The sequence below is a fragment of the Pelmatolapia mariae genome, linkage group LG3_W (assembly GCF_036321145.2).
Source record: "Pelmatolapia mariae isolate MD_Pm_ZW linkage group LG3_W, Pm_UMD_F_2, whole genome shotgun sequence".
Lineage (NCBI taxonomy): Eukaryota > Metazoa > Chordata > Actinopteri > Cichliformes > Cichlidae > Pelmatolapia > Pelmatolapia mariae.
This window is the reverse complement of record NC_086229.1, coordinates 52,285,271-52,313,249: the sequence shown is the minus strand read 5'-3', so window position 1 is coordinate 52,313,249 and position 27,979 is coordinate 52,285,271. Positions and strand designations below refer to the sequence as shown.

Sequence of the window (27,979 nt, the reverse complement as noted above, 5' to 3'; positions counted from 1 at the left end):
AAGTCTGTTGTGACTCAAGATAGAGTCAGAGCAATAAAAGCAAACTTTGACCTTTTTAGTCTTTTTTAGTCAGCATTTGTATCCTTGTTGCTACCTCAAGAACCCTTAATAAATAATTAACATCCTTGAACTTGAAACCATAGCAGCTGGGGCAGGTCGGCTTTTTCAAAAATGTTTTTAAGGCAGAAATAAAGGATTAATTAATTCAAAGATTCATCCCTCTAGATTAGACTAACATCAGGGAACATAATCAGCTGCCAGTATTTTCTTTGTAATTTCTTTTTTATGAACAATATTATTGTAAGTATTATGAAACTATTTGGTAAATGTATCCACAGCAACATCTTTTTTTTAAATTGCAAACTGATGTTTATTTGAGTTTCTTGCTACTTTTAGGGGCTTATATTCAACATTTTAGATGTGAAAGTTATATTAAAAGTACAGTGAAACTTCAGTCTTCTGAAGAGGATTTTTTTCCCGGTGTTGTTGTTTGGCCATTTCCTGTTCTCTTCATTATTTGTGTTATTTTTAAAAAGATCCTACTACCTGTGTGTTCTCAACAGCACTGAGTCCGTCAGTGACTACAGAGAAGCACGATGGTCTTAAATTTACAGATCATGTGAGCACATATTTACAAAAGAAAGAGTGAGCAAAACAACTCATTTACTTTAATCTCAAGCCTGCCATGGCACCTCTGTGGCAGAACTATCGTCAGGCACTGCTTCCTAAAACGCCGTACCAGGTGTCGCACAAACATGTTCATGTGACACTTTGAAACCCCCAGAAGTGGGCCCCATGCTGTGTTTCCTGAAACAGTACAGGAAGGGGTGTGTTGTAACTCATGATGCTTTTAAAACAAAGTACATTGATGTGGTTGTTGATGTTATTTTTAATTGTCCTAAATAAGCCTGTAGACCTGCATGTGTGCGTCTATGTGTGTGTGTCTAGTGTGCCGCTGTCATAGAGATTAAGCCTGCACTACTGTTATTGCAATAAAAACACGATGAAAACAATCACTGAACAAATCTGCTTTTCATCATATTAACATAAAAACCATTAACATCAAAATATTTTTATTTAGTCCAAATAAGCGCCTCAAAATAATCTGACACCAATCTCCACAGGGACATCTAGTGGACTCTTGTTGTCATCACGTTTGATAATGCATTTTGTGAAAGGCTGTGGGTGAAGCTGGGTGACGCGTGATCACGTGACCTGGGCGTTTTGCCAAAACTTCAGAGCGGCGTTTGTAAACATCAGAATAGGATGACATCCCGAGCCAGCAACACTGGAGCTTTTTATTCGTTTCCCTCGGGGGATTTTGTCTTATCTTTATCAAAAGCTCTGCATAAAAACGGAACGGCTTTTTGGTGGCTCTCCGCTGCAAACAGTCGAGGCGAACTGTGTCCCACGCCACGGAATTCTCCTTCGTTTCTTATCTGATGAGCAGAGAGAGGCAGACGAGCACGTTTTGGATTAAAAACAATAAACAAAGAGGTAAGGTCGCGGGAAATCACTCCGTGATTGGCTTCCTGCTGTCGCGAGCGCTTTATAAAGTGCGTCACCAGCACAGAGTCGAGGCGTAAAAAGGCCTGCTATCAGCGTCGCACATGCATAAACGGGGAGCCCTCCCACTTCCCTGTTTATGTACTCAATTTGTGAAACTTGACAACAACATGCAGTAATTTAGCCGTGTGTGACTGATTTCCACCTACACGATCAAGGCATAAGTTGGTCTGCATGCCCAGCTTATTTTAACATAGTTGAACCAGTGTTGTTTTTTTGAACCAGTGTTGTTTTTTTTATTGTATTTTGTTTATCTATTTATTATATTTTTTGTCACGGTACATTTACAGTTTTTTCTGATTGCTTAAGCACATTTTTTGTAACTATTGGCTATTTTTGCAAAACTCTACACACAAATAAGAAAACCTGTCACCCAATTATCAAAACATTGTAGTTCTCTTGCAAAAGCGAACACAGCTAGATTAACTCTTCACACCTTCGTAAAAATGGTGTTTTCGTATCAAACAGTACACACAAGCCATCATCTACTAAGCACACAATGCGCCACCTGCACACTGATGGTATGAATACAAAACACATCTGGCTTTTGCTTTCTCTGTGTACAGATGTCAATTTGAGGTCACACTTTTGTCATAGTGTCATGTAAACATACAAGGATCCAAACTTCAAGTATTGGTGTTTATTCACACTCATCAAAACCAAGACAAAAAGTCAGAACACAAAATAGGAATTTCACAAAAAAAGGAAAAAAAAGACAATCAGCCGACATCATGTCGTCTTTCTGGGTCCGGCCACAAAATTTCGTCCACATCGCATGCGATATCGTCCAGTCCAAGGCACCGGGGAAAATATCTCCTTGAATGCCGTATCCAGGCCTGACATGATGCCTGGTCAATATCTCCACATGCCTCCTCCATTGCCTGTAAAAGGGCTACCTGTTGATGAGGATGACGGTCGTACACTTTCCAGCGCCAGGCAGAGAAGAACTCCTCGATGGGATTTAAGAATGGAGAGTATGGAGGGAGGTTGAGTGCCATGAAGGATGGGTGGTCTGTAAACCAGTTGCGGACCAAAGCAGCCCTATGGAAACTAACATTGTCCCATATGATGACATATCGGGTCTGCTCTGGTCTCTGAACAGTGAGCATGTCATGCAAGGTGTCCAGGAATGCAATAATGTGTGCAGTGTTGTATGGGCCTATGGTTGCATGATGGTGAACAACACCATTTTGGCTTATAGCTGCACACATGGTTATGTTACCACCATGTTGTCCTGGGACATTGATGATGGCACGGTGTCCAATAATGTTCCTGCCACGTCTCCTGGTTTTACTGAGGTTAAAACCGGCCTCATCCACAAAAAGTAGCTCATGTCCCATTGCATCTGCTTCTAGTTCCATCACTCTCTGGACAAGACAAAACAAATGCAACACATCAGGCCCATGCACAGCACTACAGTATGCACTTCCAAATTCAGAACCAATGACACTAGCTTACCTGCACATAGTCATATCGCAGTTGCTTTACACGTTCTGTGTTTCTCTCAAAAGGAACTCTGTAAATTTGCTTCATTCTTATTCTGTGGCGCGCAAGTACACGACTTAGTGCAGAAATGCTTGCACTGTGTATATTTTGAAAGATGGTGTCATTATCAATTATGCGCTGCTGTATTTCGCGCAGTCTTATTGCATTATTGGCAATCACCATGTTCACTATATGGGTCTCTTGCTCTGGAGTGAACATTCTGCCTCTGCCCCCAACAGCTGGACGTCTAGCAATTCTGTGAAGTAACAATTTCAGTATTTTTGCATGTATGGTACTGTTGTGTTTCTCATTAGAGTATGGCAGTGCTACAAAGTACTTACCGATTCTCATTTCGAAATGTCCTAATGATGCCTGCCACAGTGTAGCGGCTCAGTTTAGGCTGAACCCGTTGGCCAGCTTCCCTCAGGGTCATCCATGGTTGATGACATGGTCCACTATTGTAGCTCTGATGTCATCAGTTATTCTGTTTCTTACTCTTCTTACCCTTCCTCTTTCCCCTCCTCGTCCTCTTCTTGCTCCTCCACGTCCTCTTCCTCCAACTTCTTCACCTCCACGTCCTCTTCCTCCAACTTCTTCACCTCCACGTCCTCTCCCTCGGCCTCCTCTGATTCTCACTCTTCTCACTCTTGCTGCTCCTTCCATTGTACTCCACATAGACAGCTTACCTGTGGCCTGTTTATAGTGCTTAGGCTGATTGCAAAGTGGACTAATTATCTAAGACAGTTTTCACATGTGAAAGTGTGCCAGACAGTTGGCAAAATGGTGTTAATGATAGCCATACATGTGTATAATTTTGCTAGGAGTGTGTTGGGAATTTGGTAATTGAGTGTAAGCAGTGAGTTGTGTTTAAAGTTCTGCAAAAAGAGTGTTGTGCAGTGAATTGTGCCTACAGTTTTGCAAAGTGTGTGTTACAAAATGGCAAACTGAGTGTAAAGCAGTGTTTGTGCTTTTAGTTTTGCAAACTCAGTGAGTGGTTTTGCTATAAGTATTAATAGTTTTAGAAATTGTGCTATGGAAATCACAGTTAGGGTTTAAGCATTCAGTAAAAACTGTAATATGTTGGCTTCTCGGTGTAGGCCAAAGCCTTATTTCAAGAGGCAGGTTTCTCTAAAATACCTGAGGTTAGGGAAATTTGGGGTTTCTGACCTCTCCCTTCTTGCCACTGCATGACACTCAATTGAATTTCCTCGTTGGTAAAGTCGCCTTCAAATCAGTCATGCTGGATAGCTGAACTGGAACGTACCAGGTAATGTGTTAGAAATGAAAGGATGCCACATTGATTGATTAAAAGTAAAATGATCAGGAAGTAGAGCAGGTCATCTACTAATTGTAAGGTTGGTGGTTTGATCCCTGGCTTCTCTAGTCCAAATTGCTCTCCAGTGCATCTATCAGAGTATAAATGTGTTTAAATGTTAGATAAGAAAGTACTTGTGCAAGCAAAGTGTTTTCATGAATCGGTGGATGAGCGGTATATATGAACCAGTCGATTTACAGAGGAAATCCAAAGACACCCTGAAAATCAAACTGAAAAAAGGTTGCAGTGGACTTGTCCATTGTGCTCAATTTTATTTGCAGCAGCTCAGAATGGTACTCAGTAGTTTCTGTGGCCCCCACGTGCTTGTGTGCATGCCTGACAACATCATGGGTGGTGTCCTAGAGGATCTCCTCCTAGATCTGGACCAAAGCATTACTCAGCTGCTGGACAGTCTAAGGAGGAAGCCAGGACCCACTGCACCAGAGTCTGACAGTGGGTCCAGGGATTTTACCCGGATACATAATGTCAGTCAGTGTGCCGTTGCCTAGCCCGAAGGACCCACTAGAGAACGTTTGGTCAGAGACATTCACACCAGTGACCTGCTGGAGGTCATTTTGTAGCTCTGTCAGTGCTCATCCTGTTGCTCCTTGCACAAAGGAGCAGATCTGGCTGAGAATTTTCTGCACCCTGTTTCCATCCTCAGTGATACATTGTGAAATCTTTCTCCCTCTTTTCAAAATAGCATCTATTAGATTTAAATCAGATAAGTTACAATGATGTAAACACAGTTTACAACAGTTTTATGCGGATGTATGCAGTAAAAACAAACTGATGTCTGTAGTGTGGTGAAGAAAATGACGAGTTGTATCACAAAAACAGAGCTACAGTCAGAGAGCTGTTCTTATTTTAAATGTATTCAAAATATTCTTAATCAGCATCATTTGCATTGGAAAGAAAAGCGTCTGGACTTCTTTAAGTTGCTTGAAGACGTTTCACCTCTCATCCGAGAAGCTCCTTCAGTTCTAAGGTCAAATGGTCGAGAGTCCCAGATTTAAACCCAGTGGGAGTTTCCCCCCAAAGAGGGACAAAGGACCCCCTGGCGATCCTCTAATCACATGAGCCAAGGTGTGAAAGCGGGTGTGGGACCTAATCAGCCAGGGTTTCGGGTGAGCTCATGAATGAGAGGTGAAACGTCTTCAAGCAACTTAAAGAAGTCCAGACGCTTTTCTTTCCAAGCTCCTTAGACTACGATGACCTGGATGACTGAGAACCTTCACAGACATATCATTTGCATTGTTACCTGAAGATGATACTGACACATATGAATTTGCATGAACTAGAGATGGAGCACTAGAAATAATACATTTGCAGATGCAACTTTGGGAACATGGAGACTGGACAATGTAAATAAATTTTAACAACTGACATGAAGACCAGTTAAAGTAGAGCACTGTAGTAGGACTGCTGGCACCGTGCCCTTTTAGCACAAATCTGTTTATTCATTACATATAGGGGAAATAAAGGCTGTCACAGTGTTATATAAGCTGGAGCTACTCAAGTTGAAACATTTCGCATTAAAACTGCTGTCCTCTGTAGTCAAATTGTTTTTTTTCTTCATATCTACATGTTAATTAATCAAATTAAAATAAAGAACATGTCTTTTCATTGTTTGGAGTGCTGCATAAAAAGGAAATGTGAACTTTACTAGGATTAGTTTTTTTCCTTTTACACTTAATTTGCCAATATAAGTTACTGTAATTCAGATTTACAGTATCATAATGCTAATTCTGTATTTGTTATTTCTATTTCATATATTGAGAACACAGGCACAGGCATTAATTAGATAATAGTGTTTGTATCGAAAACTGCTGTAGAATTTACAGTTTCATACTGTATAAAACAGTTAGAATGCAATAATTTGCAGAATCAGTGACTTACTGTATTTACTTCAGCTAAAGCAGTTTACACATTTACCAAAAAAGCAAAATATCCCCATTTCAGTCCTATGAAGAGATGCTTTTTTTTAACTATAAAGGTTTTATTGGTAAACAGTTACAGGAAGGTGTTTTGCAAAACTCTGAACTCATTTTATCAAAATTCATAAGTTCTGAGACTAAAAGAGGAAAAGAGAGATACCACAGATCCTCTACCACAGTTGCAGAGTATGTAGTGGCTGACGAAGATGGTCAGACAGGCAGAGATTAAACTGGAGACTTCAGCTCTAACGTGGTCACATGCTCAAGAAACTTAACATAACGTTACACAACTTTAGAAACAACAACAGAATTCTGTTTTAAGCTGTTTTCATCATATCCTATTCTTACAGACAGAGCATTTAATATTTTCTGTGTACATTATTTTTATGGTGTTGCAGCATTTAGACTTGTAGTTCTGGGTTTTTTTGGTGCTTTCCTGGGTGTGTTTGCCTTTGATAAAATCAGGCAGCTGCAATAATGAGATAAGCCACGTTTAATAAGCAGGTTCCTTTCGATACCCTGTAGAATGAACCACGTTACTTAATGTTAGCCTCATAAGGAATAAAGTGAGGCAGAGGTGCAAATGTTTCAGCTATCAGAATATGTTTCCGATTTGATCTGACATATATGCAGTTTTCTTTGTAGATCATCATACAGATCTTCTTTTTCTTCTAGAAAACCAGCTAATACACTGCATCAGTAGCTAGACGATTAATCTGCCTATTTCTACCCGACAAACTCTGGTAAGTAAAACACTGAATGAAGTCACTTTAAATCAGCCGTTCAGGAAAGAGCAACACCAGAAAGAAAAACAGCATTTTTTTCTCCTCATGAAGGTTGCCTGCAGTTGGGCCATGACTTTGTGAACATTCGCATCAAGATTTTTCATCTGTTTTAGAACTTTTACAGCTATAATGAGTTAGGATGTGCGAATTAATTAGCATTAACATATATAAACGAGTAAACGCAATCATCGAGTCATGCTCCAGAGGAGAAACAGTTGTAACAGGAAGCATACAACTGTGTTATGGTTCCAGGTTTTGCACAGTATTTATGATGTTTTGATTTCATTTGTAATCTTGAGTTTTTCTGTTTATATTTTCCTGTTGTCTTCAGTGATTCCCTGTCTTTTCCTCCCTCTGACTGCATTTTATTGCCTTTATCCTCCTGGGCCCTATTCTAGGAAGCAAGTTCAACAAAACACAAAATCTGAGGTTGATAACTTTGAGTTTCCTGTTCGATGACTTATTTATGTTTATGTTCCTAAAAGGCAGATTAGAGTGAGTTCAATTAACTCTGAGTTAATGACATGTGTGATTACAGACGAGAAAGCCATTATCAGTGGAGCTCTGATACCAGGTGTTTAAATGAAGAACATAGGACCGGGGAATATAAGCAGGTGTCAGTGAGGACCATGATATTTATCTTAAAAGCCGAGAGTGAAAAAAAGAGTCTTTTTAATCAGTCAAGTTTACTTTTTTATTACCATAGAATGAATAAAATTTTAAATTAAACATGTAACATGTTTTTATGCTGTCTGTTACATTGAATTTTCTTTATTTAACGCTGGAATCCAAATTTCATATTTGATTTTTGAATGTTATTTTTTGGCTCTAACCTGACAGAAACAAATGTAGGAAACAGAAACCAAAAATAAAAATATGGAGAAACACACAGTTTACTGACAGATCCACGCTAAAGTCAGTTTTCTGTTAAATAAGAGCTGTTTTTGCTGCAGTTCATGACAGTTTCATTAATGTTCAGCAGAAATCTAATCTACTGATTTCATTATTTCTGCCATTAGTAGATAAAAAGTCACCTATGAGATTTACAGAAAAGCACTTCTTTAATGTTCTCCAGTGTGTGTGTTTGTAATTTGATCTGATCTCAGATAACAGAGGCACTGTTAACAGTCAGAGTTTAGTAATATTAACTGTTAGACATTAAACTAAAAGAACACATGCAGGCACCAAGTCTTTAATGTAAAGTTTTATCAGTAAGGCAAACATTTTAGAGAAAGTGAATGCTTTAATACGGCTGTCTACATGTTACTTGGCTAGATTTGAGATATTTCAGTATAATTCGGGAAACATGAGCCATTGTAAATAATGAATACAGACTGTGTCAGGGCACCAGATTAGATCTAGATCTGATCAACAAAGTCAGAGTTGTTAGCTAAACATGCTTTCTGGATCAGACCCTGGCTGTTACTCAGTTTGTTTTGGCTTGTGATTTGTTATTGTACAATTAACTGTAGATTCACAGACTTTTTTTTTTTTTTGGGGGGGGGGGGGGGGGGGGGGGGGGGGGAATTCTTTTTTCCCCTAGACTGTACAAAAACATTTGAGAACTGATTCTGATAAAGTGTAAACAAAAGTATTACTTACAATTCTGGATTTAAGGATATGGGGCTTTACAAGTTGATTATTTACTTGTGAATTCACAAGAATGCAAACCACTAAATTAGGTAAATAAAATGGAAAACAAACCCTGAAAATCAGCTGGTGACAGACTCAGCTGATTGTTAGTAGCCACATATTTGTTCAGTTGCATAACTCTACAAGTCTGTGGCCGAAACCTCAGGTAAGAACAGAACTGCACAGGTGTTACATACCTATTTCCAATGAATGCCATGTTTGTCCACCCCAGCAGCAACAATGACTGAGAAGAAAAGGAAGCGATCTGTGTCTGTTGAGTCATCGAGTGAGACTCCAAGCAGGTAATAAACAGCTTAATGGATGATCTAACCATTAAGACCTTTAGTAATTAGACTGTCAGTATTCAGCAAATGCATCTTCATATAGAGAAACAGTCTGAAAAAAGTACTGATTCTTCAAATTCTGATTAACCGTTCTTCACTTTATGGAGTAAGATTGTAAGATTGGGGTTGCACATGGTGTGTTGAGAATTAATCAATCTGTGCTGTTCGCTGGTGTTATTACAGCTGAAAAAGAGAGCTTATAATATAGGTAATCCACCTGAGTGAAGTTGGCCCCCCCACCTTCTTCAAATCCAACAAAAGTGGTATCAAACGTTTGTGCTACGTTTGTGCTGGTTTGTGCTGCAAACATTTTCGTTTGTGCCGCTATCATTTTAAAGATATTAATAAAAATTTCTAGAGGTCATCAGAGGTCAACCAGCCCCCCCACATTAATGCAATCAAACAAAACTGGTGTCAATCAACTGTGCTACGTTTGTGCTGGTTTGTGCTGCTAAAATTGTTGTTTGTGCTGCTTCTGTTTTAAAGATATTAATGAAAATGTAAAGGTCAAAAGGTCAACCAGCCCCCCCACCTTCTTCAAATCCAACAAAAGTGGTATCAAACGTTTTTGCTACGTTTGTGCTGGTTTGTGCTGTAAAAATTTTTGTTTGTGCTGCTATCATTTCAAAAATATTAATAAAATAATGTCCTGATGCGTGCTCAATCATCTAGGGAAGTAAATTCCAAAAGGTTGATTCTGTTCATCCGGACATTTTCAGTGGAAGAAACATTTTGTCACTCATCCGGGTGACTTCTTCAGTCTCAGCTGACTGCAGGTTTCCCCAAGCTTATAAACAGTACATTTGCACAGTGAAGGAAACTACCACCACTGAATGAACAATGGGCTGGGGGGTTAATTCCATGATTGTTAGTATGCAAATTTTTATGACCATTGATCAACGACTACTAATCAAAGACACAGATTCTCAAATGGCCATGAGTACCATTCACAGAGAGTTGGGGAATGGCTGCAATCACAGCATTGTAAGATGGCGAAAGATGTACCCTTGGGCCCCCCTTCTCGATTCAGAGATGGTCAGCATCCTGACAGCCTGATGGACGAAGCTGTTTCTCAGTCTGCGGGTTCTGGCCCGGAGGCTCTTCAGTATCCTTCCTGATAGCAGCAAACTGAAGAAGCTGTTGAAGGGATGAGTGGAGTCACCTGTAATGGAGAGGGCCTTCCGGATGAGGCAGGCGCAGTAGATCTCCTGGGAGGGAGGCAAGAGAGGTCCCCACAATCCTCTCCGCTGCTCTCACTACCCGTTGTCATTTTTTTCCTGCAGGACCCAGTGCAGGAGTCATACCACACAGTGATGCAGTTGGTGAGGATACTCTCAATGGTGCCTCTGTAGAAGGTGCTCATAATGGGGGTTGAATCTCTTGTCATGGGTCAGCAGAGTGAAGAGAATTATTATGTGCGTAATTATTCAGCCCCCTTTGGTCTGAGTGCAGTCAGTTGCCCATAGACATTGCCTGATGAGTGCTAATGACTAAATAGAGTGCACCTGTGTGTAATCTAATGTCAGTACAAATACAGCTGCCCTGTGACGGCCTCAGAGGTTGTCTAAGAGAATATTGGGAGCAACAACACCATGAAGTCCAAAGAACACACCAGACAGGTCAGGGATAAAGTTATTGAGAAATTTAAAGCAGGCTTAGACTACAAAAAGATTCCCCAAGCCTTGAACATCCCACGGAGCACTGTTCAAGCGATCATTCAGAAATGGAAGGAGTATGGCACAACTGTAAACCTACCAAGACAAGACTGTCCACCTAAACTCACAGGCCAAACAAGGAGAGCGCTGATCAGAAATGCAGCCAAGAGGCCCATGGTGACTCTGGACGAGCTGCAGAGATCTACAGCTCAGGTGGGGGAATCTGTCCATAGGACAACTATTAGTCGTGCACTGCACAAAGTTGGCCTTTATGGAAGAGTGGCAAGAAGAAAGCCATTGTTAACAGAAAACCATAAGAAGTCCCGTTTGCAGTTTGCCACAAGCCATGTGGGGGACACAGCAAACATGTGGAAGAAGGTGCTCTGGTCAGATGAGACCAAAATGGAACTTTTTGGCCAAAATGCAAAACGCTATGTGTGGCGGAAAACTAACACTGCACATCACTCTGAACACACCATCCCCACTGTCAAATATGGTGGTGGCAGCATCATGCTCTGGGGGTGCTTCTCTTCAGCAGGGACAGGGAAGCTGGTCAGAGTTGATGGGAAGATGGATGGAGCCAAATACAGGGCAGTCTTGGAAGAAAACCTCTTGGAGTCTGCAAAAGACTTGAGACTGGGGCGGAGGTTCACCTTCCAGCAGGACAACGAGCCTAAACATAAAGCCAGGGCAACAATGGAATGGTTTAAAACAAAACATATCCATGTGTTAGAATGGCCCAGTCAAAGTCCAGATCTAAATCCAATCGAGAATCTGTGGCAAGATCTGAAAACTGCTGTTCACAAACGCTGTCCATCTAATCTGACTGAGCTGGAGCTGTTTTGCAAAGAAGAATGGCCAAGGATTTCAGTCTCTAGATGTGCAAAGCTGGTAGAGACATACCCTAACGGTGCGTTCACACCGAACGCGATAGAGGCGAGCGAAAACGCCCCAAACGCCCCTAATGTGACGCGTGCACATTCGCACCTCAACGCGTATCCAGGGAAAATCCACCGCGCCTCGAAATTGCATCTTTCCACGCGCGTGGACCGGAAATGTGGGAAGAAGTTGTGCCAGATGTGTTGTGCTGCAGATGTCCTCTGAATAAACACATTATCTTGTTAGCGGAAAGGTATTTGTACATCAGTGGGAAAATATCGGGACAGTAGGCGGGCTTGCTAACTTTTGCACGGTTTCATCGGGTCAGTCTGGAAATTAAAAAGCAGAATGAATGAACTTACCAGGTTGCCCAATCTCCTCACTAATGTGCCTCCAAGCTAGGTCTGTTTTATTCCTGTCTCGGTAGAAGTAGTAACTAGCATCATTTAGCTCTGGATGATTAGCCACGGCACTGATGAGCTTTTCCTCCATACTGAATGACGAATGAAGGGCTTTGGCTGGATCTGCCCCTTTGACCTAGTTACAGCCACGTCACCGGCCTCCTGATTGGTTGTCGGGGCGCGATTTGACACCGGAGTTCATATTTTCCAACTCGAGCGTGTGCACAAAATGCAACACACAATCTGACACGCGTGGTTTTCTTCGCGAGTCACACGCGCCCCACGCGGTACACTGACGCGCGTTTCACGGGTTTTGGCGTTTTCGCGACGCAAATCTGCTTCCGCATTTTCGCCGGATGCGCAATCGCGTGTCATCGCGCTCTTTCCATTGACTTTACATGTGAACCTGACGCTCTGGCCGCCTCTATCGTGTTCAGTGTGTACGCACCATTAAAGACTGGCAGCTGTAATTGCAGCAAAAGGTGGTTCTACAAAGTATTGACTCAGGGGGCTGAATAATTACGCACACCCCACTTTGCAGTTATTTATTTGTAAAAAATGTTTGGAATCATGTATGATTTTCGTTCTACTTCTCACGTGTACATCACTTTGTATTGGTTTTTTACGTGGAATTCCAATAAAATTGATTCATGTTTGTGGCTGTAATGTGACAAAATGTGGAAAAGTTCAAGGGGGCCAAATAGCCACTGTAACTGGCTGCTAGATTTCTTGACATGAAGACAGCAGACAGTACGGGTCAGCAGCAACACCTCGAGCCCAACAACACTGAATACGGGGGCTCCTCAAGGATGTGTGTTGAGCCGCCTTCTCTTCACTCTGCTTACCCACGACTGCACACCATCACACAGCTCCAACCTTTTCATCAAGTTGCAGACAAAACAACTGTGGTAGGTCACATCAGCAACAATAATGATATCTACTACAGGGGTGAAGTTAACCATCTGGCAGAGTGGTGCAGCTACAACAATCTGTCCCTGAATGTGGAGAAGACCAACAGTGACTCTACTTCCTCTGCAAACTGAGAAGCGCAAGAGATTCAACCCCCATTATGAGCACCTTCTACAGAGGCACCATTGAGAGTATCCTCACCAACTGCATCACTGTGTGGTATGACTCCTGCACTGGGTCCTGCAGGAAAACAATGACAACGGGTAGTGAGAGCAGCGGAGAGGATTGTGGGGACCTCTCTTGCCTCCCTCCCAGGAGATCTACTGCGCCTGCCTCATCCGGAAGGCCCTCTCCATTACAGGTGACTCCACTCATCCCTTCAACAGCTTCTTCAGTTTGCTGCTATCAGGAAGGATACTGAAGAGCCTCCGGGCCAGAACCCGCAGACTGAGAAACAGCTTCGTCCATCAGGCTGTCAGGATGCTGACCATCTCTGAATCGAGAAGGGGGGCCCAAGGGTACATCTTTCGCCATCTTACAATGCTGTGATTGCAGCCATTCCCCAACTCTCTGTGAATGGTACTCATGGCCATTTGAGAATCTGTGTCTTTGATTAGTAGTCGTTGATCAATGGTCATAAAAATTTGCATACTAACAATCATGGAATTAACCCCCCAGCCCATTGTTCATTCAGTGGTGGTAGTTTCCTTCACTGTGCAAATGTACTGTTTATAAGCTTGGGGAAACCTGCAGTCAGCTGAGACTGAAGAAGTCACCTGGATGAGTGACAAAATGTTTCTTCCACTGAAAATGTCCGGATGAACAGAATCAACCTTTTGGAATTTACTTCCCTAGATGATTGAGCACGCATCAGGACATTATTTTATTAATATTTTTGAAATGATAGCAGCACAAACGAAAATCTTTGCAGCACAAACCAGCACAAACGTAGCAAAAACTTTTGACATCAAATTTGTTTGATTTGGGTAATGTGGGGGGGCTGGTTGACCTTTTGACCTTTACATTTTCATTAATATCTTTAAAACAGAGGCAGCACAAACGACAATTTTAGCAGCACAAACCAGCACAAACGTAGCACAGTTGATTGACACCAGTTTTGTTTGATTCCATTAATGTGGGGGGGCTGGTTGACCTCTGATGACCTCTAGAAATTTTTATTAATATCTTTAAAATGATAGCGGCACAAACGAAAATTTTTGCAGCACAAACCAGCACAAACCAGCACAAACGTAGCACAAACGTTTGATACCACTTTTGTTGGATTTGAAGAAGGTGGGGGGGCCAACTTCACTCAGGTAGATAACCCTACCGAAATTCATCCAGCATCTCCAGCACAAAAAATCTAACTCTAACATACATTTATGAATTAGGGCATTTATCAAAGTGATCATCTTGGGGGGTTTTTTTGGCATGTTTGAGACCTAAAACCGTTTCTCCTTCTAGTTCACAGATGAGTACCACTCCCAGCATGAGTGAGAGTGACAGATCCAAGTTTGAGCCCCTCGGCTTTGAAAGGTTGTAAATCTATGAACCCTAACAAATGTCTTGTCACTGTACCTTCTGAAAAGAATGTGGAGTTGTGGACATGCTTCAAATTAAAATTAAAATGCTTCATTATATTGAAAGTTTTGGTGAATTGATATCTGACAAACAGTATAAATTAAATAAATTGATGTCAGTCAGTAAACAGACTGTTCTCTGTTTAGTTCACAGTCTACGGGACCTGGATCTGCAGCGCCGAGCGATATTTCTTTAAAGAGTGACAGATCCAAGTTTGAGCCACTTGGTTTTAAGACACAAAGGTAATTCTCATTTATATTAAAAAAAAGTACTTTCCAGCCACCACTACCTATCTACTCTCAGCCCATAATGTGGTGTATTGATTTAATCCTTCATAATGGAGAGGTTGTTGTTGTGGAGGTCGTTGTTTCATTTTAGTACAGGGGGTTGAAATTGCTAAGAGTGACGTATTTGTGAACATGTTTATATCTACAAGAATGAGCTATGGAAAGTGTGTTTGGGGTGTGTTGTCATAATTTGATTGAACTGTCAGACAGTAAGACACAATGAGACACATTCAGTGAAATGATATCGCTATCAAAAATGTTTCATAGAATTATTTTCTGTCTAGTTCACAGTCGACGGCTTCGTCTGAGTCCATGTCATTGAAGAGTGACAGATCCAAGTTTGAGCCACTCGGTTTTAAGACACAAAGGTAATTCTCATTTATTTTAAAAGTACCTAACACTCACTCCTAACTCTCTACTCTCAGCCTATCATGTTGTTTATTGATTTATTCCTATCTTCAGTGGAGAGGTTGTTGTTGTCGAGGTCATTACTGCCATTCAGTCCTTGCTGCACTAAGTCCCTCATCTTGCAAATGTACGCTGACTCCAACATCTTGGACTACAGCTGCATTCTGGGGGGTTGAAATAACCAAGACTGACAAATGCATTTGTGAAGATTTGTGATCAAAATGTTTCATATGAATTATTTTCTGTCTAGTTCACAGTTGACGGCGTTGTCTGGGTCCATGTTGCTGAGGAGCGACAGATCCAAGTTTGAGCCCTTCGTTTTTAAGATAAGATAAGATAAGATAAGATAACCTTTATTAGTCCCACACGTGGGAAATTTGTTTTGTCACAGCAGGAAGTGGACAGTGCAAAAGTTATGAAGGACAATTAGAATAAAATAAAATAAGAATAAATACAGTACACAACTGTACAGAATAGAATAAAAATAGAATACTATATACAGTAGAATAAAATAGAATAAAATATACAATAGGATAAAAATAGAATACAAATGTTATATACAACAGAGTGAAAAATACAACGGTGCCAGAAAGATTATTGCACATTAGTGTTATTGCACATTTGTGGATGTGTGTGTATGATCAGTTAAAGTCTTTGTTGTGGAGTCTGACAGCAGTGGGGAGGAAAGACCTGCGAAATCTCTCCGTCCCACACCGTGGGTGCCGCAGTCTCCCACTGAAGGAGCTGCTCAGTGCTGTCACAGTCTCCTGCATGGGGTGGGAGATGTTGTCCAGCAGGGATGACAGCTTAGCCACCATTCTCCTGTCACTCACCACCTCCACTGGGTCCACAGGGCATCCTAGAACAGAGCTGGCCCTTCGGATCAGCCTGTTCAGTCTCTTCCTGTCCCCAGCAGAGATGCTGCCACCCCAGCAGACCACACCATAAAAGATGGCTGAGGCCACCACAGAGTCATAGAAGGTCTTCAGGAGTGGGCCCTCCACTCCAAACGACCTGAGTCTCCGCAGCAGGTACAGCCTGCTCTGCCCTTTCCTGTAGAGGGCGTCTGAGTTATGAGTCCAGTCCAGTTTGTTGTTCAGATGAACACCAAGGTACCTGTAGCTGTCCACAGTCTCAATGTCCATACCTTGGATGTTCAGTGGTTGCAGTGGAGGATGTTTGTGCCTGCGGAAGTCTACCACCAGCTCCTTGGTTTTACTGGCATTGATCTGGAGGTAGTTCAGCTGGCACCAGTCCACAAAGTCCTGAGTCAGTCCTCTGTACTCCTTGTGGTCCCCATCAGTGATGAGGCCGACGATTGCAGAGTCATCAGAGAACTTCTGCAGGAAGCACTGGGTGGAGTTGTGGGAGAAGTCTGCAGTGTAGATGGTGAAGAGGAACGGAGCCAGAACCGTTCCCTGTGGGGCCCCCGTACTGCAGACGACCCTGTCCGACACACAGCCCTGAGTCCTCACATACTGTGGTCGGTCGGTGAGGTAGTCCAAAATCCAGGTAGTGAGGTGATGGTCCACTCCTGAGTTCTCCAGCTTGTCCTTCAGAACCGAGGGAAGAATAGTGTTGAAGGCACTGGAGAAATCAAAGAACATGATTCTCACAGTGCTCCCAGCGGTCTCCAGGTGAGCAAGGGAGCGATGTAGGAGGTGAATGACGGCATCATCCGCTCCAATGCCAGGCTGGTAGGCAAACTGAAGTGGGTCCAGTGATGAGCTCACAAGGCGCCGAAGCTGAGCCAGGACCAGCCGCTCCAGGGTCTTCATCAGGTGGGATGTCAGAGCCACCGGCCTGTAGCTGTTGAGGTCCTTGGGGCGTGAAGTCTTTGGCACTGGTACAACACAGGAGGTTTTCCAGAGCTGTGGGACTCTTCCCAGCCTCAGGCTCAGGTTGAAGAGGTGCTCCATCACCCCACACAGTTGGTCTGCACAGGACCTGACGACCCTCGAGCTGATGCCATCTGGACCCGCTGCCTTCTTGCCATTAATCCTCCTCAGTTCCCTCCTAACCTGGGTGGTTGAGAGAGACAGGCTGGAGCCTTGTGTTGATTGTGTATTGGATGCTGTTGTTGGGGGTGGGGAGGAGTGAGCAGGGTGAATAGAGGAGGTGTGAAGTGTCTGAGGTGTCAGAGGTGGAACAGCAGCAGTGGGGGTGGTTGAGTCTGCAGCCGATGTTGGAGACTGCCTCATGGCTGAATCAAATCTGTTGAAGAAATGATTCAGTTCATTTGCCCACCTCACATCCCTCCCAGGCAGAGAGTTCTGATGTTTGTGGCCCGAGATGGTTCTGAGGCCTCTCCAGACTTCACCAACGTTATTTTGCTGAAAATAACGTTGGTGAACGTTGGTAAGACGGAGAGACAAAGGTAATTCTGATTTACTGAGTGAGTGAAATATCTTGCATTACAAATATTCTTAAGCAGGTTGACAATGTTATATTTAGTGCTATACTTAGTGCTTGATATGGACTTCCATAGTGTTAATGTATTTGTCTCTATGAGGGATGAGGGTGTTCATTATGAATCTGTCCAATGTGATGTACCAGATTAAGACTGATCACATGAACTAAATTAAAGAGCAGTGCAGTGCCTTGCAGGAGACTGGTGCTATGGCATCTGACAGATGTACTGGCAGTCCTGATTATTAGTGGGCTCTCTCCCTGGAGGACTAGTTATTGGACACCCTTAAGCTTGGATACAAAGCAACTGACGAAAGGAATTCATAATTTACTTGTAATCATGTTTTCAGCACTTCTGCCTTATGAACACCAAGGCGAGGAGAGAGGAGCAGACAAAACCTTGAATTTGAAACTGTTTAATTTGAGGGGTTTGCCCCAGAAGCAGCATATGAGGGCATATTGGAAGACTGTACTTTCCACAAAGTTAATAATGACTGAAGCAGATTGGGATGCAGCCCATTAAGGCAGAGGAAATGCAATAATTCTGAATTTTGCTCTGCTATGGTTTGAATGCTGTCTGAGGAACGACAAGTAGAACATGAGTCCACGGTGCGGATTACAAAAATAATGGGTTTGTGAATCCTGCTTTTACAAAGAGGCACCGGTGTTTAGACCGCAGTTACTAAGGGCCTCTATCACACTACTGAAACTCAAGCTTAAAGAACAGCCACTAGAAAGGGAGCTCTAAACAATTAGCTAATGCCAGGTCCAGGAGGAGCAGTGTGATTAGTTAGGTTTATGAGTTAGAACAGGTTAGAACAGGTCAGTGATCCAGTTTGGTTTGAATTTATGTGCATTGAATTGCATGTACAATGAAATGATCACAAATTTGGTTTGAGGCGACACTGGCATTCATGCTGCTTCTGAGGCAAACGTGTTGAATCAAACAGGCTCAGAGAAACGTGTATTAGAGATAAAAGTGGACAGTATGGACGAAACATTCGATCACGTGTCATATCACAGTCATTTAGGGCAATATTGTGATAATTATTTTCCACTATATGAAATGTAGTGGACACCGCAGATTTCGTTAGACCCATGTGACCAAATGATTACATGTGAATTTGTTGTGGGCATAAAGTTCAGCTCAAGGCCATTACTCATAATCATTTGTTTAAATGTATTTTTGTTCCAGTTGTTTGGGGTTTTAAAATGTAAGTTACTCCTAAATACCTAGTTCCATCATATTTGTGTGTTTTTGCTTTACCCTGCTTGGTTCTCTTTTTTTTATTTGAGTCTCTCTCCAATAATTCTCTCATCTTGCAGACTTAGACTAACTTTATTGTCTTGGACTGTCTGCTGTTCATGAGCAACTATTACTAGAACCACTGGGGAAGGGGAAACTGTTTTTAACTGTGACTTAACTGTTTTAAGCTCAGTGAGACTGCAGAGGAAAACAGGAAATATCACATCCAGCTGAGAGAGCTGATGGAGAGGAAGCTGAATGATATCAAACAGGGAAACATGAGGCAGAGCAGTACGGAGGATTATTAGGGAAAAAACATATTGTTGATCATTTTGAGGATAGAGTTGAAATAGTAATTCTATTTAGAAAAAAAAAAAGAAATGTAGAGAATACCTCTGTTGTTTCAAGATAAACTACCATGTTTGTTGTACCCTCTGAGTTAGTGAAATTATACTTCAGAGTCAGTTTTAGCAACAAGGAAGGAAATGCTCTTTTAGCACATAAACGCAGTGTGGTGATAAATATATGGGCAATGAATAGATGTTAGAGAAAGCTGCGTCTTAGAGGGGATTCGTATAAAATGAAATGGTTGGTAATGGACAGTTGCAAAAGTATCGATGGTTAAAGCGTCGTCCAATAAAGAGGGTTTATGTTGTGGCCGATCAGTTTGCTTCACTAATTCATCTAAACAAGCCATTTTGCAGAGGTTACAGCAGCTGTGGCAGTTTGTCTTGAAACAACAACTGTAACCTCTACATTTCGACTTCAATCTCAAAATGATCAACTTTTTTATGTGGCCCAAATACTCCTTTGTAGGGCAGAGACTGAACTTTCAAAAAAAAAAAAAACAATTACGTGGGGCTTTTAAGAAAGTAATTTGTGTGATTTCTGAGAAATGTCCCAAATTTTGTCTGTGACAAAAGTTTGTCCTCTCAAATTTTATTGTAACACAGTTAAGAGCAAACATCTATCCGTTTTCATACCAATTTATTCAACTACCAGTACCATTTATCCATTAGCTAAAATCATGCTATAGTAATTAAATTAAGGTCTAATTTGTAAACCCTCCTACAGACCAGTAACTGAGAAGCCATCCACCTGTCCAGTTTGCAAAGATGTTATGAAGAATCCAGTTCAGCTTAGCTGTGAACACTGGTGCTGCAAACTGTGTCTCAGCTCAGACCTGGATGAGTCTGATTCAACAGCAGACTGTCTTTGTCCTCAGTGTGGGAAGAAATCCAGAAAAACATTAAAACAAGAGACAGACACAAAAACACATATTGGTAAGTTGACATACTTTATGTCACTACTATCTCTGTTACTGCAAAAAAATGTGTTAACAGAGTTTTGCATAATCACTGCTGGGAATCATCTTTTAGTCTTTAATGACTTGGTTAAAGAAAGATTGCATGACAATAAATAAATCAAAGAACCAAATAAAAATACATTTGATCTTTTAAGAAATGTTACATTTTAAGTTAAGTTTAAAAACACACATTAAATCCAAGAGTATCAGGTTTTTGGTAACTGGACTGTATTTATAAAGCACCTTTATACGATTTTCATCCATTTAATGTAATTTACAAACCAATTTTTTCAAAATTTTAAGAAGATTTAAACCCCCAAATCAGGTCAGGAATTTCTCGCATTTTTCTCTGACCAAATTAAAGCGATCTGGTATTAACCAGCTGAGCATCTTTGATGTGTTTCACTGCATTACAGGTAAAATTGATCTTTTGGAGACAAAGAAGAAATTAAAAGAAGCAATGAAAGAGACATTTTCCTCAGTCTCTGAAGGTAATGGTGACAAGCTGAGTTCACTGAACAACATCTACACAGAGCTTCATATAACCACTGGAGAGAGTGAAAGGTCACATGAAGAGCATGAAGCCAGGCTGCTCAAACGTAAACTGATAAGACACCGTTCAGAACAACAAATAATAAATCTAAATGATGTGTTGAAACCGTTGCCTGGTCAAGACAAACCTCACAGAACAGTTGTGACAAAGGGCGTTGCAGGAATTGGAAAATCATTTTCTGTGCAGAAATTCATTCTTGACTGGGCCGAAGAGAAGGAAAACCAGGATGTAGACTTTGTTTTCAGTCTTGCTTTCAGAGAGCTGAATTTGATTAAAGGAGAGAAAAGCCTACATGAGCTCCTGACTTTATTTCACCCCACACTGTCTGAACTCAAAGATTCAGTGGATTATACCAAAACCAAGATTGTTCTGATCCTGGATGGTCTGGATGAAAGCAGGTTTCAGCTGGACTTTGAAGGCTTTAGGACTATAACATCTGTCAAGGAAGTAACATCTGTGAGTAATCTCCTAGCAAACCTCATCCAGGGTAAGCTTCTTCCTGAAGCAAAGCTCTGGATTACTTCCCGTCCAGCAGCAGCCAATCAGATCCCTGCAGAACATGTTGACATGGTGACAGAGATAAGAGGGTTCAATGATCCTCAAAAAGCTGAATACTTCAGGAGGAGATTTAGTCATGATCCTGGTCTTGCTGAAAGGATCATTAAACATATTCAGTCTTCACAGAGTCTCGACATCATGTGTCAGATCCCGATCTTCTGCTGGATTTCTGCAGTGTTATTCCAGGAAGTCTTTGGAGGAGAAACTGAAACTGAAATTCCTCAAACTCTTACAGAGATGATGTCATACTTCCTGTTTGCACAAACAAAGCGTAGAAGCAGAAAATATGACAAGAAGGTTGAGACAAACAAAGAAAAGCTTCTGAAGACACACAAAGAATTTCTTCTGAAACTCGGCAAGCTTGCATTTGAGCAGCTGCTGAAGAACAACCTCATCTTCTATGAGGAAGACCTGGAAGGCTTTGGCATTGACATTAAAGAAGCATCCATCTACTCTGGATTTTGCACCACAGTACTTCGGGAAGAAGAAATCATTTCCCAGAAAAAGGTTTTCTTCTTTGTACATCTGACTGTGCAGGAGTTCTTTGCAGCTCTCCACGTCTATCACTGTTTCATAAATAATGATACCAGACAGCTCAGCAGCTTCCTCGATCTAAAGAGCCAAGAATATTCTTTACTTGATCTGTTAAAGATGACGGTTGATAAAGTGCTGGAGAAGAAAAATGGCCACCTGGACTTCTTCCTGAGATTCCTTCTTGGCCTCCTGGTTGAACCCAATCGCAGAGTCCTTCAGGTTCTGCTGGCTCCACCAGATCAAAGTCAAGATACTGACAAGAAAATCTTGACTTACCTCAAGACTATCAGAAGGAAGAACCTCTCTCCAGACAGCTGCATCAACCTTTTCCAGACTATGGTTGAGATGAGAGATCACAAAGTCAAAGATGAGATTCAGGAATATCTCAAACTGTCAGATCGTTCAAAAACAGAGTTGACTCCCCTGCACTGCTCTGCACTGGCCTACATGCTGCAGGTATCGAAGAATGATTTGGAAGTCTTGGACTTAAAGAGTTACAACACATCAGATGAGGGCAGATGGAGGCTGATACCAGCAGTGAGAAGCAGCAGAACAGCCTTGTAAGTAAACAGATTAACTGTTTAACCCTTAATGAAGCCAACAATACGAAAGATTGTTGGCTTGAATGTTAATAGAAAGTAGAGGGAACAGATCCTCCCTGTCCCCAATGGAAATGATGCCTTCATTATGTATTTTTATGTACAGCTTTAAACTGTTTTTTTTCCTTCAAAAACCTATCACCCTGTTTAGACTAGCAGACTGTAAAGTGACTGAAGAGTGGGTTGAACATCTGGCCTTTGGTCTCACCTTCCCTTTCTCACCTCTACGACATCTGGACCTGAGCAACAATGACCTGAGAGATTCAGGAGTGGAGCTGCTGTGTAAAGGACTGTCGAGTCAGTGCTGCAGACTGGAAACTCTGAGGTACATGTTTAATGCTTATATTCAACACCACAATGGATTAACAACCCACCAAACCTGCAGCAATTTAACATAATTGGCAGAGCCTGTTCTTTAGACATTTGAACAGAACATGATCTGTTCTTATGTAGAACCTCATTTTCGTTGCCATTATTTTATTTATTTAAAATACTTTCTGATGTATCAAATATTGTGTTTTCTCAGGTTATCCGGTTGTCTGGTGACAGAAAAAGGCTGCGAGTCTCTGGTCTCAGCTCTAAAGTCAAACCCTTCACACCTGAAAGAGTTGGACCTGAGCTACAACGATCCAGGAGAAACTGGAGCAAAGAAGCTCTCTGAGCTGAAGGATGATAAACAATACCAGCTCAGCCAGCTCAAGTAATTAACTGTATCTATGTAGCATTCACTGTAACGGAGATGGTCCCAAAGTTCACAGTTAGCATATAAACGCCCCAGGAAGCTATTTCTGCTGATTTTAAAGGATGTGGTCTGGCTAATACAACTCTGTTCCCTAAAATTATCATTTTTAATGGTAAAAAAAATGAATAACCAAATAAATTAAAATAAGGTAATGCTTCTCCTTGTGGTTGTTGACAAACAAGACTCAAAATAATCGGGGCTCTAACAAACCATCAAAAATCAATAGATGTTTTCTCTGCCTTAGCAGCTACTTATAGGTCATTTCCCATAATGAGGAACTTAAATCTTTGCTCCATCTGAAGTGTTTACAGGCTTTGTTTTTTGGTTTTTCACTTGAGTAAAATCAGTCCAACATCACATCCTTGAGCTTTCTTTGCTGGTGTTTCAGGCTTTGAAAATTGTGAAGTGCTATATTTTTCAACTTTTCTGTTAGTAAATTTTGATCATGTGCAAGATATCATTACTGGGTGCTGAAAACAATAGATGCACATATTACTAATATGGCAACAGATACATTAATACTTTACTACTATAATTTTTCTCCACAGTTTAGAACATGGTGGAAGTCACCGGAAGAAACCAGGGTTCAAGAAATGTGAGTATCTGTGTAAATCTGAAGTGCTGAATGTTGTAATGTCTAAATCTTACGGTTTGTTCTTTAGGAGTCATTGACAGTGTTACACAAGGTATTTATTTGTTAAACAGATTCTACAGGTTAACTGTCACACACAGACTTTTGCTTTTGTGCTTCCAGAGAACAGCTCCCTCAGTCTCTGACTTATTTCCCAGGAGCTATATACTTAGTGCTGCCAACAGTGGACTTAAACTGTATTTACTGATTACATAAGTGTTTTCTTACCTCCAGATGCCTGTGAGCTCACTCTGAACTCCAGCACATCTCACAAGAACCTGCTGCTCTCTGAAGGGAACAGAAAGGTGACCTGGGTGGAGGAGGAGCAGCCGTATCCTGATCACAGAGAGAGGTTTAATCGCTGTCAGCAGGTGCTGTGTGAACAGGGACTACAAGGACGCTGTTACTTTGAGTTGGAGGTGTCAGGGCCCTTCTGTGTTGGGTTAACATACAGAAACATTGGCAGGAAAGGGGATGTTGATGCCTGCAAGCTGGGACACAATGACAAGTCGTGGTGTCTGATTTCTGCTGATGAGGGTTTTTTTGTTCAGCACAACAAAGAGAAGGTCCATGTAACTCCTCAGGCCTTGCGCTCTAGTCGGGTCGGGGTGTATCTGGATTCGGAGGCCAAAAGTTTGTCCTTTTACAGAGTTTCCTCTGACAGTATCATCCGCCTCCACACCTTCAAAACAACCTTCACTGATCTCCTCTACCCTGCTGTTGCTCTTCACCCTCAGTCATCTGTATTGTTTTGTCAGGTAACATAAAAACATCTCTCACTGCAGGCAGGTTAACAGCCAAACGAGTAGATTTTCACAGAAATAGGAGCAATTACTATCTATGACTAAACCTTAGTTAGTTAGTGAGTCCGCTCTAAACATTGCTCCCAGTAATCATTTCTTTTCAGCAGGAGAAAAGTAGACAGAGAAAGACCTGAAATCTAGAGATGCAAATAAAGAGGACCAACACACCAGCTTAATGTAGGCCTGTTGAACCAGAACATGGAGCCTAAAGCCGAATTTAAACCACCAAAACTATTCTGTATTTAAATAACCACTTTCAGAAACAGAAGCCCAAAACTTTCTTTTTAAAACTAAAATCCATTTTCCACACACACCCACATAATTAAGCTGCTTGGCAGCTTAATTACTTAATACTTAATTTCTAGGTGAAACCTACAGATTAGTGGGCAGGATCACTGTTTGCTTTTATATTTATATGCTGATGTATCTGGTCTGTACCTTTTCCCAGGAACCAACAAACTCTGAGTTTAAAAATAAACTCTTGAGTTTCCTTTTCCACAACAACCGATCCGAGTTTAATCAACTCTGAGTATGTTCAGTCTGTTTTAAGCATGTAAAGAAAGAAAGCCTTCTCATGCTACAACTCACCATGGCAACAAGTAATAAACAAGGTCAGTGCTGAAGATGATGGTTATCTATAAAAACAGGAGAAGAAAAGAGTCATTTTAATCAACCTGATCCCCTTTATGCCATTTTTTATGAACAGATTTTACTATAGTTTACAGCCATTTTACCATTTAAATAATTATTCACTAAAAAACATGTATTACTCAATATTACTCAATATAAATGGTTAATATTTAATATTTCCATTTATAATCTGATGTAATCTCAGCTTCACCAGATGATGACTCTCTTACAGTCACAGCAAAGATGTTTTACTTACTTACTGTAAATAATCAGGTTTTACCTGAAAAAATACAGGGCAGTTTTCCAAGTCTTTAATGAATGTAAAGTTTTATCACTAAAGCAAACATGTTCTAAGAAATTTCACAGGTCTCATACATTTTTAATATTTCAGTAAAGCTTTACAAGGATGCGCCATTTTAAATAAATATCTCAGGTCATGTTGGAAAAATTAGGCCATTGTGAATAATGGAAAATTATTGGAAGGAAACTCATAGTCTGACTGCATTATTGTTCACAGAGTCACAGAATTAGAAAGATGAAGACTAGAGACTTTTATTCTGAGCTGATAATAAATCGGTGATGTAACTGCTGTTTCCATCATTGTAAATATGTTATATGTAAGTGATGTTAGGTATACAGAGAAAAAGTAATGTGCAGTGATGTCAGTGTTTGTAAAAATGTAAACTTCTCAAAATGAAGGAATGAATGAGAGTGTCAGTCAGCTGGTCTGGGCACAGTGTGAGGAATCGGGAGAGAAAACCTGCCAACAAGCAGGTTTAGGATTTTGGTGTTGGAGCTCAGCTACTTTTACTGAAATGCTATGCTTTGCGCTAATCCTTGTACTTCAATAATACATAATATGCATAAAACCACAAACAGACCTGTCTTGGTGTTTGAGGTATGCACTGCAGTGACATTATACATGTGTGTTTGCTTGGATTTTACCAACACATTTGTATTTTTGTAGTTTTGTTAGTTCAACTCTTTCAGCTCTGCACCTTTGTCAACCAGATTTATTGTAAAAGGTATCATTTGCAAATCTTCTGGTTTCTTGTATTATGAGACAATGTTGACATGCACGTTAGTCCTGTCTTTGAAGTTTGAGTTTTTTTATTATATATAGATGTAAACTACCATGTAAGTACCTCTTTAGGTTGATAAACCTGGGAGCTGTAAGAAGAGGTTTGTGTTGGCAGATTTTTGTCTGTTCTCGGGATCAAATCAAGGATATTTAGGTGTAAACCAAATGTGCGGTGATAACGACAGAAAAGTGGAGCTGCGTATATGGAGGGGAGACAGACAGACAGAGACAGCAGGCAGTTTACTTCCCACTTATTCTGTCTTTTACTTCATTATTGTTAACAATAACATTTATTTGGCTGTTTTAATGTGTACAAGTTGAATGGGAATTGTAAGCTAAGACTTTTATTGGTTTTGTGGGGGGGGGTTTTGTTAAAGAAACTGGTCAGCAGTTTTTGTTGGGAACACACAACACCAGAAAATGTGTGTTAAGACTTCACACTGATAAAAATGATAGTAAAGTAAAAACAAGTAACACCTTGTTGAACTGGGGAAAAAGGGAGGTGGGTCTAATGGGAAGTGTTTCTTAGAACAGCCCTGTAATAATAGACACATTATATGACTGAATAGATTTAGCTTAGCACATTAACAAAAGCTATTAGAAGTTGATGCTGACTGAATAATTATTGTCTATTATTATCCAATTAAACAAAAGTAAACAAAAGTTGGAAGTAAAACCAAGTCAACAAACTTGAAATATAAGGCTCAGACCAAAAGTTTTAAAAATGGCAGCAGCAAAATAAATCCAGGAGGTGTTTTCTATGGGCGATTATAAATATCTCTCCAAAAAGCTTCTCCTAAAATAAAAATTTGAACCATTAAATTAAATACCAAAGGTGTTCTTATCCAATGAGCCATGCTGCTAAAATGATTATTCGTGAATTTATCATTTGCTTTGTCCACCAACAGTATTTTGTGTGATTTCTGTGTTTGTAACTATTTTAGAAGTTCACTTTAAAGTTTTGTTGTTGCATTTTGTTGTTTAGAGATGAACTGTTTTCCACTGCGTGTGTTACATCATTAACTATGTTTAACGGTATAACGTCTATATGCACGTCAGCAAAAACAAGAAATGTCTCCTAAGCACTTCTTATCTACTTCAGCAGTGTTTGAAATTTGCTACTTGTGGTCAAAAATAAAATGTTTCGTAATGAGATTTGATATATTAACAGTAAATAAGATCCAGGTTTCGGCACTTTAAAGGCAGAATGTGAGTGCTGATTTGATAGTTCAAGCTGTTCTCTCAGCATGAAGTAAAAGTGGAACAGGCAGCGAGGTGACACACTCTTTATGAGGAAGAAATACTTTGGCAGCATGCTGTTACAATGGATTACTCCGACCACTCAGGCCTGCAGAAAAAACTAATTATTATAAAAACAGATTATTGACAAAATAGTGAAAGGTAAAATTTCATAAAGTTAATGAGGACTTCTCCAAATGTGGACACATGATCTTTTCCCCCACCCACATCAATTATATTTGTATGTTTTATGACTGCAGGGAACATGATCTGCTTGCTGTCAGCTTCTGCTGCTCTGTGTAGATTCAGCTGAGATCGGTTTAGGAGAGAGAACCCAAATGATATGAAATCCTTTTCTTTAAATGCTTCTTGATCCACTTCTTCTTCAAAGAGTAGCTTTCGGTTTAAGTGTCTCTTTCTTTGTTATTATTAAAAGTATGTAAAATAAATATTTTTCCACATTA

At 40.8% G+C, this 27,979-nt stretch overlaps 1 protein-coding gene across 2 annotated transcripts; it reads left to right on the top strand.

Moving 5' to 3' along the window:
• Positions 1–1,244: 1,244 nt before the first annotated feature.
• LOC134624632 (NACHT, LRR and PYD domains-containing protein 5-like) lies at positions 1,245–27,979 on the top strand. Of its 2 annotated transcripts, none has more exons than XM_063469646.1 (12): positions 1,245–1,497; positions 6,979–7,046; positions 8,956–9,022; positions 14,373–14,444; positions 14,636–14,731; positions 15,061–15,144; positions 19,914–20,122; positions 20,562–22,350; positions 22,541–22,714; positions 22,916–23,089; positions 23,680–23,726; positions 23,997–27,979. In XM_063469646.1, exons 3-12 carry the CDS (start codon positions 8,961–8,963, stop codon positions 24,527–24,529), a joined length of 3,240 nt encoding a protein of 1,079 aa, XP_063325716.1. In that variant the 5' UTR covers positions 1,245–1,497; positions 6,979–7,046; positions 8,956–8,960; the 3' UTR covers positions 24,530–27,979. The 2 variants fall into 2 exon arrangements, with proteins under 2 accessions (XP_063325716.1, XP_063325715.1); XM_063469645.1 differs by having other exon boundaries at positions 8,953–9,022.